This window comes from Symphalangus syndactylus, chromosome X (genome assembly GCF_028878055.3).
Source record: "Symphalangus syndactylus isolate Jambi chromosome X, NHGRI_mSymSyn1-v2.1_pri, whole genome shotgun sequence".
In the NCBI taxonomy this organism is placed as follows: Eukaryota; Metazoa; Chordata; class Mammalia; order Primates; family Hylobatidae; genus Symphalangus; species Symphalangus syndactylus.
In genome coordinates, this window is record NC_072447.2 from 153,241,531 (window position 1) to 153,256,308 (window position 14,778).

At 45.2% G+C, this 14,778-nt stretch overlaps 1 protein-coding gene across 10 annotated transcripts in view; it reads left to right on the top strand.

Annotated features, from left to right (window-relative positions):
• Positions 1 to 3,650: 3,650 nt before the first annotated feature.
• MTMR1 (myotubularin related protein 1) overlaps positions 3,651 to 14,778 on the top strand; it is a 78,220-nt gene continuing 67,092 nt past the window's right edge. For 8 of the 10 annotated variants that reach the window (XM_055269270.2, XM_055269268.2, XM_063635320.1 and 5 more), the window contains exons 1-2: positions 3,661 to 3,946; positions 9,406 to 9,511. In XM_055269270.2, coding sequence (XP_055125245.1) covers positions 3,795 to 3,946; positions 9,406 to 9,511 — 258 coding nt within the window. In that variant the 5' untranslated portion in view covers positions 3,661 to 3,794. Of the gene's footprint in view, positions 3,947 to 9,405; positions 9,512 to 14,778 lie in introns of all 10 variants that reach the window. The other 2 variants (XM_055269271.2, XM_055269272.2) reach the window with 2 other exon arrangements.

Genomic DNA, 14,778 nt, shown 5'->3' on the forward strand with positions numbered 1-14,778 from the left:
GTGTGAGCCACCACGCCCAGCCGATACCACCTCTTAATGTAAGAGTGGCAAGGGTGCACTGCAGAACAGCATGCCACCCTGTGGAGACTGGGGTTCAGGATGCAGATCCAAGATATTGCTGTGGCTGCTGATGTTGCTGTGAATAATAAACTGTCTTTGTTTCGGACCCAGAGGCTTTATATTTTCTCTCAGAGTGTTAGAGTGTGGTGATCAACTAAATTTTCAGCTTGCTAGTAGGGTAAAATCTTAGATTATAACAGCTTCTGACGTACTACTGTGGAGTATCCTCCTTGGAGTGTGGCTATGATTTGTGCATGGATTCCTATAGCTGAATGGGGAAGGGAGCTGAGCAGGTAGGGGATTACTTCTCTGGATCATTCATCAAGAGCAATGCTTGGGTGCTCTATTGCTGCACAAAAAATCACCCCAAAACCTAGTGGCTTAAAACCATAATTTATTAGTTTTCAAAAATCTGTGAGTCAATTGTATGATTCACCAGCTTCATGTGGTGTTGGCTAGGCCACCAGCATGACTGAAAGGCTTGAAATGGCCTCACATAGCTGGCAGTTAGTGCTGGCTTCTGGCCATGCTGCCTGGGGAACTCAGCTAGGGCTGTTGGCTGAGAGCTTTGGTTCTCTTCCATATGGGCCTCTCCCTGTGGCTGCTTGGGCTTCCTCAGAGTATGGCAGCTGACTTCCAAGAAGGAGTATGCACAGAAACCAAACTGGAAGTTGCAAATCCCTTAAGGGTTAGCCTTGGAAATTATACAGCATCACCTCTGCTACATTCTATTGGTCAAAGGGGTTACAGGGCCAGTCCGCATTCAAGGAGAAGGTAAACAGAATCCACCTCTTGATCTATCAGTGGTAAGGTCACCTTGCAAAAGACTGTGTGGGATGGGGGATATTATTGCAGCTGTCTTTGGAAGCACAGTCTATCAAATGGATGTAGATGGGGGACTATACAATAGTATTTCTCCAAGTGCAGTGAGCCCTGCATCAGAATCACGGGAGCGTTTGCTGAAAATGAGACTGGGGCTGATTCTTGCACACTAACATTTGAGATCTGGTGAGCTGCAGAACAAAGCCCAAACTTCTTGGCCTACCACCTGTCCAGATCCTCACTTATCTTGTCTGACTTTATGCTCCAGTAACGCTCAATTTCTTGGCATTCTCTTGCACATAATAAGCTATTTAACCCACAGATAGAGTTTGGATGTTTGTGCCGTCCAAATCTCATGTTGAAATGTGAGCCCTGATGTTGGAGTTGGGGCTGAGTAGGAGGTGTCTGGGTTGCGAACTGGATTGTGAACATCCTGAAGGCGGACCCCTCAGGAATGGCTTTGTGCCCTCCCCGTGGTGGTAATGAGTGAATCCTCGTTCTATGAGTTCATGCAAGAGCTGGTTGTTTAAAAGAGTCTGGTGCCTCCCTCACCTTTCACTTGCTCCTTCTCTCACCATTTGCCGTGCCTGTTTCCTCTTCGCCTTCCACCATGATTGTAAGCTTGCTGAGGCCCTTACCAGAAGCAGATGCCAGCACAATGCTTCTTGTACGGTCTGCAGAACTGTGAGCCAAAATCAACTTCTTTTCTTTATAAATTACCGGGTCTCTGGTATTCCTTTACAGCAAAGCAAAACAGATTAATATACCCACTAATCCACACCTTTGCCCATAACTGTGCCTTCCGCCTGGAATAACTTGACTTCTTTGCCTCATCAAGGATTTACTCATCTTTAAAGATTCAGTTTTATGTCACCTTTTTGGGGAAGTTTTCCTGACCTCCTCTTCTCCTATGGATTGGGGTAGGTGTTCCACATCCCGTGCAATTGTCCCCATTATAGCACTTGCCAACTTGTAATGTCATTGTTAATTTGTCTGTCCCCTTCACTGGATTGTGAACATCTCAGGCAGGGATATGTCAGATTCATCTTTGTCCTCTAAATCCTAAGTGTACTTAACTGAATTGGAAGTATGACAGTGTCACAGTGAATTCCTCTTTGGCCTAACGTTTCTTGAAGAATATAGTACTTAAAATATGCTTAAAGTTGCACTGTTTTCTTTCTGACAATTCTCAGCACAGCTAAGATGCTTGCAGCTACTCGTAACAAAATACCCAACTAAAAGTGGGTGTCTTAGTGTGCTTAGGCTGCCAAAACAAAATACCATAGACTGGGTGGCTTAAACAACAGAAATTTATTTTCTCACAACTCTGGAGGCTGGAAAGTCCAAGATTAAGGGTCCAGCAGGGACCTAGTAAGGGCTCTGTTCCTGGCTTGCAGATGGCCACCTTCTTGCTGTGTACTCACACGGCGTTTTCTCAGTGTGTGCACGTGAGTGCATGAGATCAAGCTCTCTGGTGACCCTTCTTAAAAAGCACCAGTTCCATCAGACTAGAGCTTGGCCCTCATGACCTAATTGCCTCTCAAAGACCCCATCTCCAAATACCATCACACAGGGAATTAGGGCTTCAACATATGGACTTCACGGGGATGAAAACATTCAGTCCGTAACAGTGGGTTAACCACTTGATTGAATAATTTTAGAAAGCCAGCAACCTGCAGTAGGTGATTCTCCAGTAGGAGATAGGAGGTATTATTGTCTGGGGATCTTCCTTTCCTTCCTCCCAGCCCTCCTCACTCTGTCATCTCCTTACCCCAGGCTCACCTCCTCTTGTGTGTAAGATGGCTGTCGGGGCTTCAGGCATCATATCCTCATTGTTCAGTTTGAAGTTATTAAGCTGGTGGGGCAGGATGGGTCTGGGATGGGCATGAGTAACTCCCTGTCTGCAGGTCTGCCTTTTAACAGTGAGCAAATTGTTCCCTTTGTATCTTCTTTGCCAGACCTGGGTCGTAGGACTCCTGTCTACACCCAGAGCAATCACAGGCAAAGAGGCTTAATCATGAGCCACGCACCCACTCCCAACTTAATCAGCGGTGAGGTGAGAGGGGATGAGCTGTTGGATATTCGAACCCAAACAAAATGAGCAAGGAAATAAATCTAGCCCAGAAAGCAAATGTCCTAAACGCCTCACCAAGATAGTGGCTTGATTTTCATAGCAGTGATTTTTTTAATCAACAGAAGTTAAATGTTACTCTTAACATAAACCATGGGCGGAAGCTCCGAGGGCGGCATCAGAACACTTGGTGGCCCTACAGATGGCAAGGGGGTGGGTTTGTGGCGGGGCGGGGGGGTGCGTATGGAGGGGGAGAGTGGAGGGAAGAATCGGGTGGGGAGGAATTGCTAAAACGCACGGAATTGCTCCTGCTTCAAGACGTCAAGACCGAGGGAGCTTGAGCTGTCCTATACCTTTTCCGGGAAGGACAACTGAGGGGGGAAATCATTTTTGATACTCGAATGTCTTCAAACTTCTTTTTACACCCCACGTCTCTGCAGTCAACCCGGTGTGACTATATAGAGTGAAGCACGCTACGCATAATCCGTTTGGGGATTCCGAACCCCAGTGGCTCTGTACGCACCCAGGTCGCTGGAGCAGGAGGTCCCAGCCAGACTCCCGCTCCAAGGCTCCGTGGGCGAGCGCCCAGGTGGGGCTGGGCGAGGTGGGGGTTCCCAGCGCCGGCCCCGCGCGCCGCCCTCCCCGCCCCCGCTCCCGCCCCCCGACCCTCGCGCGCGCGGCCTTGTGGGTAACGCGGGGCCGCCAGGTGACAGCTAATGGCGGCGGCCGCCTGAGGCGGGCGGGCGGTAGAGCGGGCGGCAGGAGGCGAGCGGCGAAACCTTCCCGGTCGCCGCTCCCGTCCCGACGGCGGCTTCCCCAAGGCAGCAGGACTCGGCGCGCCATGGACAGGCCGGCGGCGGCGGCAGTGGCGGCGGCGGGCTGCGAGGGCGGCGGGGGCCCGAACCCGGGACCGGCGGGCGGCAGGAGGCCTCCTCGGGCCGCGGGGGGCGCCACCGCCGGCTCCCGGCAGCCCAGCGTGGAGACCCTGGACAGGTAAGCGGGGCCCGGGCTGCCCCGGCCTCCCGCGCCCCGACTCCCGAGGGCCCAGCGCGAGGCCCGCCCGCCCCCTCCCCGCGCGCCGCGCAGGGCCTGGCCGTGGCGGGGTGGGCGGCCCCTCTTCATCCCCTCTGGCCCTCCTCTCCCTCACCCCCCGGAAACCTCAGCGCCCCATCTGGGGGCTGCTGCCCTCGGACCTGCTGCGGGCCGCGCACCTGGCTCACTTCCGCCCCGAGAGCCCCAGCTCCAGGAACCCCGGGAGGGGCTTCGCAGCTGTCAAACCACTTCCCGCGCCGCCACCTGCTGCCCTTGGCGACCGCTTGGCTGTCCCTGCCCAGGCCACCAGTCCTCTTGGGAGGGAGATCCCACCCGAGCTCTCCTCTTTTAGCATCACCTTGCCTCGTGTGGTTTTAAGACCCCAGTTCCGCTGTGGCTGCTTAGGGTCTTTGATGGGGGGTTGGGAGTGAGGACCGGGAGATGGGACCCCGCGGGCGTGGGAGCTGGTGCAGATCGAGGCAAAAATCTGAGATGGAAAACGTCCAAACTGCTCAGGAGGCAAGAAAACAGAACCGTTTACTTTCAGTTCTTCACACTTTGAGGGAACCAGTTTATTGTTTTCATGAACACACAAGCAAGCCTACTGCTTCTGAGGCAGCTGCAGAACTAAGAGAAATCAGTTAGAAACATAAAGTGACCGTGTCGAACTGGGAGGGGCCACCCCATCCTCCGACGACAAGAGATGGCCTATCGTGTAACCCGGAACATCCAGTTTTCCCACAACTTGGCCATTTCTCTGACACCAGAGTGCACTTTGGCAGCATGCACTGTTGGAATGTAGCTCAGTCAGTTTTACATGCCCATTCCTGCCTGTCTTGGTCATACCATTGTGCCAAACTTTTGGGAGTTTCCAGAAGCACAGAAAAAAGAAACGTTCCCTTCACTTTTGTTTCTACCTCAGTGTAATTACAATATATTTTAATAAATTAATCACCCAAGTGGTTAGTGTCACTGAAAACCAGTCACAGCTAAGACAGCACTTGAAATGGTGAGGACTTCACTCATCTGCAAATATTCAACCACGCACGAGGTCTGGGCGATTCAGAGAATAGCACAACACGGCTTTTACTGCCTTACCATTTTGCTAGGCTTACCATCTAGTGGAGAATACAAACCAACCAACAGTGGAAATCGAATGTGATAAATGAGATAGGTGGTAGAGGCGAACACAGAAGTACTCAGGATGGGCATGCATCAGAATCATTTAAGGAGCCAGAGGAGACCAGAATGTGTCACCCCCGAATATGCCTCATCTTCTGGTTTCCTTCAGAGATTTTGATGATCAGGGAAAGCCTGAGAAAGGTGACATTTGAGTAATGCCCCCAAAGAGGCGAGGGATCCAGCCCTACAGATACCTGGGGGTGATAGTATTCTAGTCAGAGGCCTGTGCAAAGCCCCTGAGGTGAATGTGAGCCAAGTGTTCCTAGATCAGCGAGGAGACTAGGGTCACTAGCAGGGGGGGAGCTAGGGAGAGACAAGTAAGGGATGACGTTAGAGAAGTCGCAGAGCCAGATGGTGGAGAGCCTCAGAGGCCATGGGGAGCCACTGGGGACTTTGTGCAGAGGAGTGACATAATCTGTTGTAGATTTCAGTAGGCGCTCCATGGTGCTATGTGGACAGTAGAGTGAAAGGGGAAGGAGTTGAAGCAGAGGCTGGCAGTAGGAGGCTATTGTAGTAAGCCAAGTGAGATGGTGGCTCAGGCCAGAGGGGAGCGGAGGAGGGGAGAAGTGGTCAGATTCTAGATGCAATTTGAAGACCTGCAGGGTAGAGCCAATGTGGTTTGCTGAAGATTGGTTGGTTGGTATGAGAGAAGAATCTGGGAGAATTCCAAAATTTTAGCTTGTGGGAAAACTATGTTGCTGAGATGGAGAAGTCTTTCTAAGGTGGAGCAGGGTTAGAAAATAGCAGGCTCTTCGCTCTGGACATATCAATTTTGAGATGCCAATTATATGTCCCAGAATAGATGTCAAAGATATAGTTGGTCTATCTGAGCCTGGAGTTCAGGGTTGTCTGGGCTGGAGATTCAAACTGGGGAGTCATGGGCTTATAGATGAGGCTTAAATTCATGAGGCAGGTGGAGTTCACAGAAGAATGATGGGGGTCTGGAAAAGGGAATTGGGCTAGGAATAGGGCTGGGTGGATTTTCAAGATACTTACCAGGTAAGAGTGACCCGACATGGTGAGCATTCAGATGTGAGGGGGGAGTGCTGGGTGGACTCCAAGGCAAACCTCAGCTTTCTAGTGTGTGGGGGCCGGATAACTGGCTGTGCTGCACCCTGAGTTAGGAAACACAGGAGTGGTGTAGGTTGCGGGGCTGAGCGGCTGATGCTGGTTTAGACAGGTTGAATTGGCAGGGTCTCTGGGCCAGACTAGTGGACATGTCTTGTAGGAACATCAGCATTGAGATCAGGAGAGTCCAGGTTGGAGAAACAGAGCTGGGAGCCTCCAGCCTGTAAGTAGTTATTGACACCAGGAGTATAGAGGGCAATTGCACAGACCGCAGAGAAGGGATGGGGGAGGAATCGTGGCCTCCTTTCTCAGTTGTCATCTCAACAAGCTCAGATTCACACTTTTCTTTGAAGAGTGACCTCTAAAATGGAACCTGGCTCTATGGGTGGGACTTGGCCATGTCCCTGGGACTATGGGGCCTTCACTTCTCTTCAGAATACTGTAATTAATAATGAGGAAGCTGTGGTCCTGTAAGAGGGTGTGTCTTGCCAAAGATCATGGAGTTAGCTGGTGACAGAAGCAGGACTCATGTCCAGGCCTCCTGTCTGCTAACCCACTATGTTTCACTGTGTGTAACTACATTGGCCAGGATGCTTCTGGTTGCAGGGGACAGAAACCACAGTTCAATCTAGCTTAAGCCAAATGAGATGCCCTGGCTCACAGAACTGCTCCAGACAGGAGGAGAGATGGCCACAGGCACAGTTGAGGCCAGGATTGCAAACAGTGTTGTCGGGACTCCCCATCTCTCTCTCTCTCTCTCTCTCTCTCTCTCTTTTTTTTCCCTCACTTTTTAATCACTGTGAGTTCCTTAAGATGGTAGGGGTGGGGTGGGGTGGGGTGGGGAGTGGCCTCCAGCAGCTCTGGATGCAGATCCATGTATTTCAGGATCCAAGAGGAAAGTCTGGGATTGGCTGGTCCTAGGTAACTCACCTACAAGTGGGAGCAGGTGGAGGAAGGGGTCAACCTTCTTCTCCGCTTTCCCCCACAGAAGCCTGTGTTGTGGGGAAGGGCAGTTCCCAAAGTAAAGAGGAGGGTCCTTATCAGAAGAAGGGGGAAGGCGTGCTGGGCCGGCAGGTGGTAATAACAGGTCACACTCATGCTCAACAGTTGGGTTTCTGCAGTTTCTTCCTGTATTTGCAACTGGTGGGTGCTGACAGAAAAAGGCATTATGACAAGAAAAGTATGATATATGCGGGAATGAAAGTGACTTAACCTTTAAAAAGGAAACAAATTTCTCCGTTTTCCTTCCTTCTCCCCGTCAGGTCGAAATTGTGGTATATAGATTCCTGGCATGTGATAGGAATTTCTGCTCATTCAGTATTTTCAACCATACAGATAACCTCTGGCCTGTTTTGATCAGAGACTGCAATTTGGATCACTAGCACAGAACTTCAGTTTTCTTTATTTTACTATTTGGGTCATTTTCCATATTGCCTGGGGATTCCAGGTGTTTCTGTCCTTCAGATGCGCGAGTGTGGGTTTAATTAGTGATGCGATTTTTTTTTAAAGGCCTGAAACATTCTTTACAGTGAAAGGTACCTGCAAGGTAAACTTTTGTCAATGTTTTTAGCCCTCTAGCTTGATTTCTTAGTGTTTTGCCAAATTGTGAGAGGAACCCGGCCTCTGGGGGCAATTGTTAAATCTCTCACTGTGCTAGTTGGCTTATGTGGTCTTTTAGGTCAGATGAGTACAGCCCGACCACTTGCCAGTCGTGTGACCTTGGGCAAAACTGGACCTTAATTTTTTCGTCTGTAAAATGGGTCACTGTGAGGCTGGGCAAGGCTACATGTGTGAAAATGCTTTGATGCCTCAGAGCTCTGTGGGAGTGAAAGATGACATTTTCTTTGCATTGCTGTTTTCATATAAAGCGGTTGGCTCGCATCCGTGCTGCTGGCTTCAGTGCAGTGAGTCAGTCACTATTGGTTGTTCCATGTCCTGTTGAGGACAGCCACTTTCTCATAGGGCATGTCACCTCTGTGCCTCGATTTTCTCTCCTCAAAGACAAGTCGGCTAGTCCCTGTTCTGCCTTCTCATCACACCATGGTTGTGAGGCTTTGATATAATAAAAACCATCTGTGCTTGTAATCCCTTTGGGAGGCCAAGGCGGGCGGATCATCTGAGGTCAGAAGTTCAAGACCAGCCTGGCCAACATGGTGAAAACCCGTCTCTACTAAAAATACAAAAATTAGCCAGGCATGGTGGCACACGCCTGTAATCCTAGCTACTAGGGAGGCTGAGGCAGGAGAATTGCTTGAACCCAGAAGGGCAAAGGTTGCAGTGAGCCGAGATCGCACTGCTGCACTCCAGCCTGGGTGACAGAGCAAAACTCTGTCTCAAAAAAATAAATAAATAAAAAATGAAAACCATTTGTAAGTTGTCAAAGCACTTATAGAAGTGTAAGGTATTGTTAGTACTACACAGAGAACATCATTTTTCTAGGCTGTAATTTATAAATCTCATGATCAGCTTTACTTTTCTGAGTTACTGTGCTTCACTCAAAAGTACACTATTTTCTAGATTTAAAACTACCAACATAAAATTGATTGAACGTTTCACATATTTCTCCTGGCTGGGTGTGGTGGCTCATGCCTGTAATTCTAGCACTTTGGGAGGCTAAGGCGGGTGGATCACTTGAGCCCAGGAATTCGAGACTAGCCTGGGAAACATGGCAAAACCCTGTCTACACACACACACACACACACACACAAGCCAGGCCCGGTGGCATGTGCCTGTAGTCCCAGCTACATAGGAGGCTGAGGTGGGAGGATCACTTGAACCTGGGAGGTTGCAGTGAGCTAAGATTGCACCACTGCACTCCAGCCTGGGTGACAGAGTGAGACCCCGTCTCAAAAAAAAAAAAAAAAAAGTATTTCTTCCATATAATTTTAATAGAGTAAAATTCCATTAAATGGTAGAGAATAGTAAGCTTAACTAACACCTAGAATCTTCAACTTTTTTTTTGAGAAAATTGGGTGATTCATTTAAAATTAACCTGGAACCTAATCTTATTTCCTAGTTGCTATTTCAGTTCTTACATTAAAGGTAAAGGTAACCAAAGAGTCTAGTTAGTTCATCTAAAAAAAGAAGTGTTATCATATTTCTATTCAGTGCTAATTTTTTCACTGAGATCCTATGATATAACGTTTTGTAATCCATGCTATTTTTTTTAGTCCCACAGGATCACATGTTGAATGGTGTAAACAGCTTATAGCTGCTACAATTTCTAGTCAGATTTCAGGTTCAGTGACATCAGAAAATGTATCCAGAGATTACAAGGTAAGCAACATTGAGTGTGTGATTCATTTTCAGTATGCTAAGTAGCCAAGAAGCTTTGCAGTTTTAATTCAAGTGAGCTGTTGGCCCTTTGATACAACATGGCCATTTGCTCGAGAATAAGGACGAAAGGTTCTCTGTTGTTAGATCTGAAATGTAGAAGAGAAATTTTACCAGTATCCAGTACATGTAGTCATAGTTTTGTAATTGAGAGGAGAAGCTGTCTTTAGATGACGATGATTCTTTTAAAAATCAAGTTCCATTTTATAATAATAAATGCATATAGCTTCTTCGTTAGTATTGTGAGTTTCAGAAAATATCTTGATGTACAATACTTCCCTAACTTCACAATTTTTTTATTTATGTATTATCCGTGAGTATTCAGCATTAACATGTGATACTAGAATGTATAAAAACCCTTCCAGAATCCCAAAAGAATATTGTATGGGCAGCCTCATTTTTCAGTCCTTACTGAAGTGAAAATCTCTTTTTTGTTTATTTTAAAAGTTAGATTCCCTGCTTATTCTAAATTTAAGTGATAAGCTCCTTGTCAGCAGAGACTAGGACAGTTTTACTCACCACTGGCTTCCCAGGCACAATCCTGGAGCATAATAGTTGCTCAATAAATATTGAATCAATTAACAAATCAAAAAAATCGCTTGCTCCATCTTTGTTAAGGCTAAAGACTAACTTTGTTTTAATGTCAATAAACTATTAATAGGTACATTAAATGAAATCACATTTATATTTCAGTAGTGATGTTTGCCTAAATTGAGGTTTCTGTTTATTAGTAGTCATTTTTGCCTGCTAGTAAGAGATGATTGATTTCTCACAAGTGTGTGTAAAATGCATTTGGTATCCCAGACTACCATTAGTTAATAGTCTCTCAAAATCATGGTCCTTGCCAGACATCAAATCTTACAAATATCAGGAATTATAGTAAAGATCCTAATTAATTCTTAATAGGTACTCCTTGTTTAGGAGCTTTATCTTCAGTTCCTCTTTAGAGCTCATAGGGTAATAACAAGTGCAGAAACAGGCTCAGGAGACCAACTAATTGCGATTTGGCTATGGTGCTGTCTCTTGCTTCATCCAAACTGGCAGATGCTATTGATTATGCCCACCAGAGGAAGGCATAGCTGTGGATTAGCAGAAATTGGATAATCTGCCCAGCTAGAAGAGTGACAGTGTGTTTCTTAATCATTTTTCCTGCTATCTGGTGTTCATGTTTGCCCATAAAAGAGCAGCGGGGGCTCCTGGACCTTAAAACCTGGTCGGGCAAACACGCTGTCTCCAGGTGAGAGAAGCATTTGCTGCATCACTGATGCGTGAATGGCTGGTCACTGAGCAGCTGCGGATCGCATCAGTTCCGGTTGCCTTATTGCCTGCACCTTAGCTGAGAAACTGCCCGTTGAGTAGAGAGACTTAAGAACCCATATTAGCAGAGAATAGCTCTCACACTTCGGGGTGATTTTCTTTACGGACAATTATGAGTTAACTGTAATGTTTTCATTAAGGTTGAATAGTTGTTAGTGTTGTGTGTGTCCTATAAAAGATTGAATGTCGACTGTGTGCATAGCTTTCTAACATTGCATGAATAGATCAGACTGAATCTGTACTTTAACATGAAGCAACTAAGTTTTTTCAATCTTAGTCTATTTACAAATTTTGTGTAGCAGAATTAGCTCATGTTGGAATGGTTGAACAGATGGTATTCAGAAAAAATAAGGCTTTCTTTCTTTTGGAAATTAAATTTTAAGTTCCTACATCAGATCATAGCTAAAGTCTTTGATGAATTATTGTAAGGGAGCATGTTTTATAATTGTCTTTGTCATATTTGCCCTGTAGCCAAATCTGAAAAGTTGGTGTTAAATTTATAATTCAGGGGTCTTTACACTTTCTTCAAGGAGAGGTTTTTTTTTTACATAATAAATACATAAAATATTTCTAAACCACAAGGATAATTGTACATGCTCCCTATAAAGTAGTTCTTAAAATCAGGGTGACCAAAATGGGCCTTTGGGACCTCTCTGGCATAGGAGCTGTTGTATGGGGTTGACCCTGAAGATCCAGATAAAGTTCCTTGAGGATTTAAGTTGCAGTCATCAGTTGATACTTGAAATTATCTGTTGTGTAAATGTCTTATTTGAAATACACACTTAATTTGGGGGCTAATTTATTGTAGATTAAACTCAACATCAGTAATTAAATGGGAGCAGATGTTTATATGGAGCAGAGCGCTTGGCATCTTATTTGAAATGCTGATTGTCTTCGAGTTGTAACAGGCTGTCGAGAATGGTTCTATGTCATCATCATCATCATCAACCCTCTAACACATATAGGCTCTGTGGTTTTGTAATGCTTTTTGACATGTCATCCATTTAAGCCTTAAAACAACCTAGTGAACCTGGGTGTGGTGGCCTGTAGTCTCAGCTACTTGGAAGGCTAAGATGGGAGGATCACATGAGTCCAGGAGTTCAAGGCTGCAGTGTGCTGTGATCACACTTGTGAAAAGCCAATGCACTCTAGCCTAGACAACATAGAGAGATCTTGCTTCTTTAAAAAAGTCCATTGAGGTAGCTGCTATTACAATCATCATTTAATGGATGAGGAAACCGAGGCCTAGAGAGATGAAATGACTTGCTTAGGGTGATACAGTTAGACTTTGGATTTGAACTCAAGTCATCCTATTGAAAAGCTAGAGTGATTTTAAGATTTTGTCCCACCCCCATTCCCATCCACTACTTTTCATTCTTTTTTTTTCTTCTTTTTCTTCTTCTTCTTCTTTTTTTTTTTTTATAGAGATGGGGTCTTACTACATTGCCCAGGCTGGTCTTGAACTCCTGGGCTCAAGCAATCCTCCCATCTCGGCCTCCCAAAGTGCTGGGATTACAGGTGTGAGCCACCACACCCAGCCTCATCCACTGTTTTTCAAAATGTGACCCTTGGGTCTTCCCAAGACAGCATTCTTTGGAGCACCTGTAAAAATGCAGCTTCCCGGGCTCCATCCCAGATTTACTGAATCAGAGTCTCTGAGGGAGGGAAACAAGTGTCTCATATATTTCTTATGCATGATAAAATCTGAAAACCTAGGCTTCCTGAGTTTCTATCTGTTGAAATTGGTGATGGGACCCTGCATTTCTGGTATATTACTAGGAATCTGAATAATTAGCAACTCAGATATTGGAGAATAATTATTTTATTATTTACTCATATCATAAATTGTCAGTCAGCCCAGGGTCAGCTCATCTAAAGTACAGTAAGAATATCGCTGGTATCACATGACGTGAGTTTAGATGGTATGTCCATGGACGTATTTTAGTAGCTATGTAATTATTTTCTTGTGTATTAGAAAAATCAGCACATCAGGCTTGTGATTTAGTGGACGTTATGGCTTAGAGCAGGCAAAGTATTAAAAAGGAATGGATTTTAAATCAATATAAAGATAAATATAAAATTAGTATGGGCAGTTTGCAGATACAGCAAGCCAAACTTGTTGAGGTGGTATGTGAAATGGCAAGTTTGGCAAGCATTGTCCCAGCTGAAAGAGTAGATAGCTATTATACTGAATTGTGTGGCAGCTAAATTAATAAATGCCTGATTTAATACCGAGTCATCCTGAAGATTGGCCTGTTAATTAAGACTATTAGACAAAATGTAATAAAATATTTGTTTTGCTTGTCCCCTCTCCACTACCAACTCAATTGCTTTCATTTTTACTAGGCTAACAAATGGTAAAAAATCTCTCTTGAATTTGTCAGAAATTTTAAGAACAAAATTTGAATGTAATCTTCTGTAGATTAGATGAAATAATACAGTTACAAATGGAAACATTTTTAGGAACTATTAGTAGAAGTGACATCGTTGATCACAGCTTCCATTGTTTGGAAAGTAGGACTAGGCTATGAAAAGAGAACGTGATGGAGTAGTACAAAGAATAATGGTTAGCTTGTGACCTTGTATAGTCTCTGAGGCTCAGTTTCCTTTTCTGGAAGGATAAAGGGGCTTGTATTAGATTATTCACCTCTAAATGCCTTTCTTGCTAGAACATTATTCAATTGTGTTCAAAAGAATTTGATCTGGGCCAGCTTTATGAAAATTAGGACGCTATAGTTTTAATATGATCATCTTCCTTCCTCTTGCTTCATCATTATCATCAGCTCTTCTCTGTTCTCCTTCCCTCACCCACACACACACAGTAGCTATATCTCTTCTCTAAACATTCTGAAGAAAAATGAGAAAATGGAGATGGCCTTATACTAAGTTTAATCATTGGATAGGATAGTACAGTAATTACATTTGAAGAGAAGTTGAAGGCAGAGTGTAGGAAAGACTTCATTATGCTTGAGCTGGGTCTTGGTTAACATTTCTTAAATTGGGCCCTGGTCTATGAAAAGGGAAGCTTTAGCATGAACCTTCAAAATCTACTTCTGTAATCTATAGCCTGGCCTTGTGACTTATAAATCAGAGGTTGCAAACTCAGATGCCTTCTTGGAACAGTTCACAAATCTAGGCAGACATGGAGGAGTGCTGTAGAGAACTGGAGAATACAGAAGGCCCACCTAACAGCAATTAAATTTTTTTAAAAAACCATAGGCCTCCAGTTTTGTAACCACTGTAATAGATAGAAGAGTGCTGCTATCCTATCATGGTTTTTGTGGGAAATAATTATTTCTTAAAAATGTTAAGATTTAGACTTCTGTTTCTGGAAAAAAATGGAGCAAATATATTTTCTCTTATTCTTCATACTAAGTACAACTAAAAACCTTGGACATTATCTACAAAATAAACATAAGAATACTCTGAAAGGTAGAAAAGGCAGACTAGCTAGGGACCACAAGACCCAAGGAATGACATGGTTGTGAGTTTCCTGGGTTCGTTTTTGCCACGTATGTCCCAGACTCATTGCTGAAGAAACCAGTGAGTCAGAAATGCCAACAGGCGCAGATAAGAAAAGCCTACTCTGTCTAGCCAGAGGACCAGGAAAGGGGCACCTAGCAAAAAGAAAACACACTAACTACTCTACTCCAGCCAAACACCACAGAAAAAAATTATGACAACAAAGCCAGTTGGGAGAGCCTGGTTTCCACCCTTGCCAGGCTATAATGAGGCATACCAACTCCCTGGAGTGGTGGTGGTATCAGGGGAGACCTAGTGAAGAGTCATGACTTTCACTGTCATCTATTGGTAGGCAGGTTGCCCCTTCTACTGTGGTGTCAGTAGAGGCCGTTATCAAGGGCAACAATGAGGCACCTCTTTTTCTCTCAGCC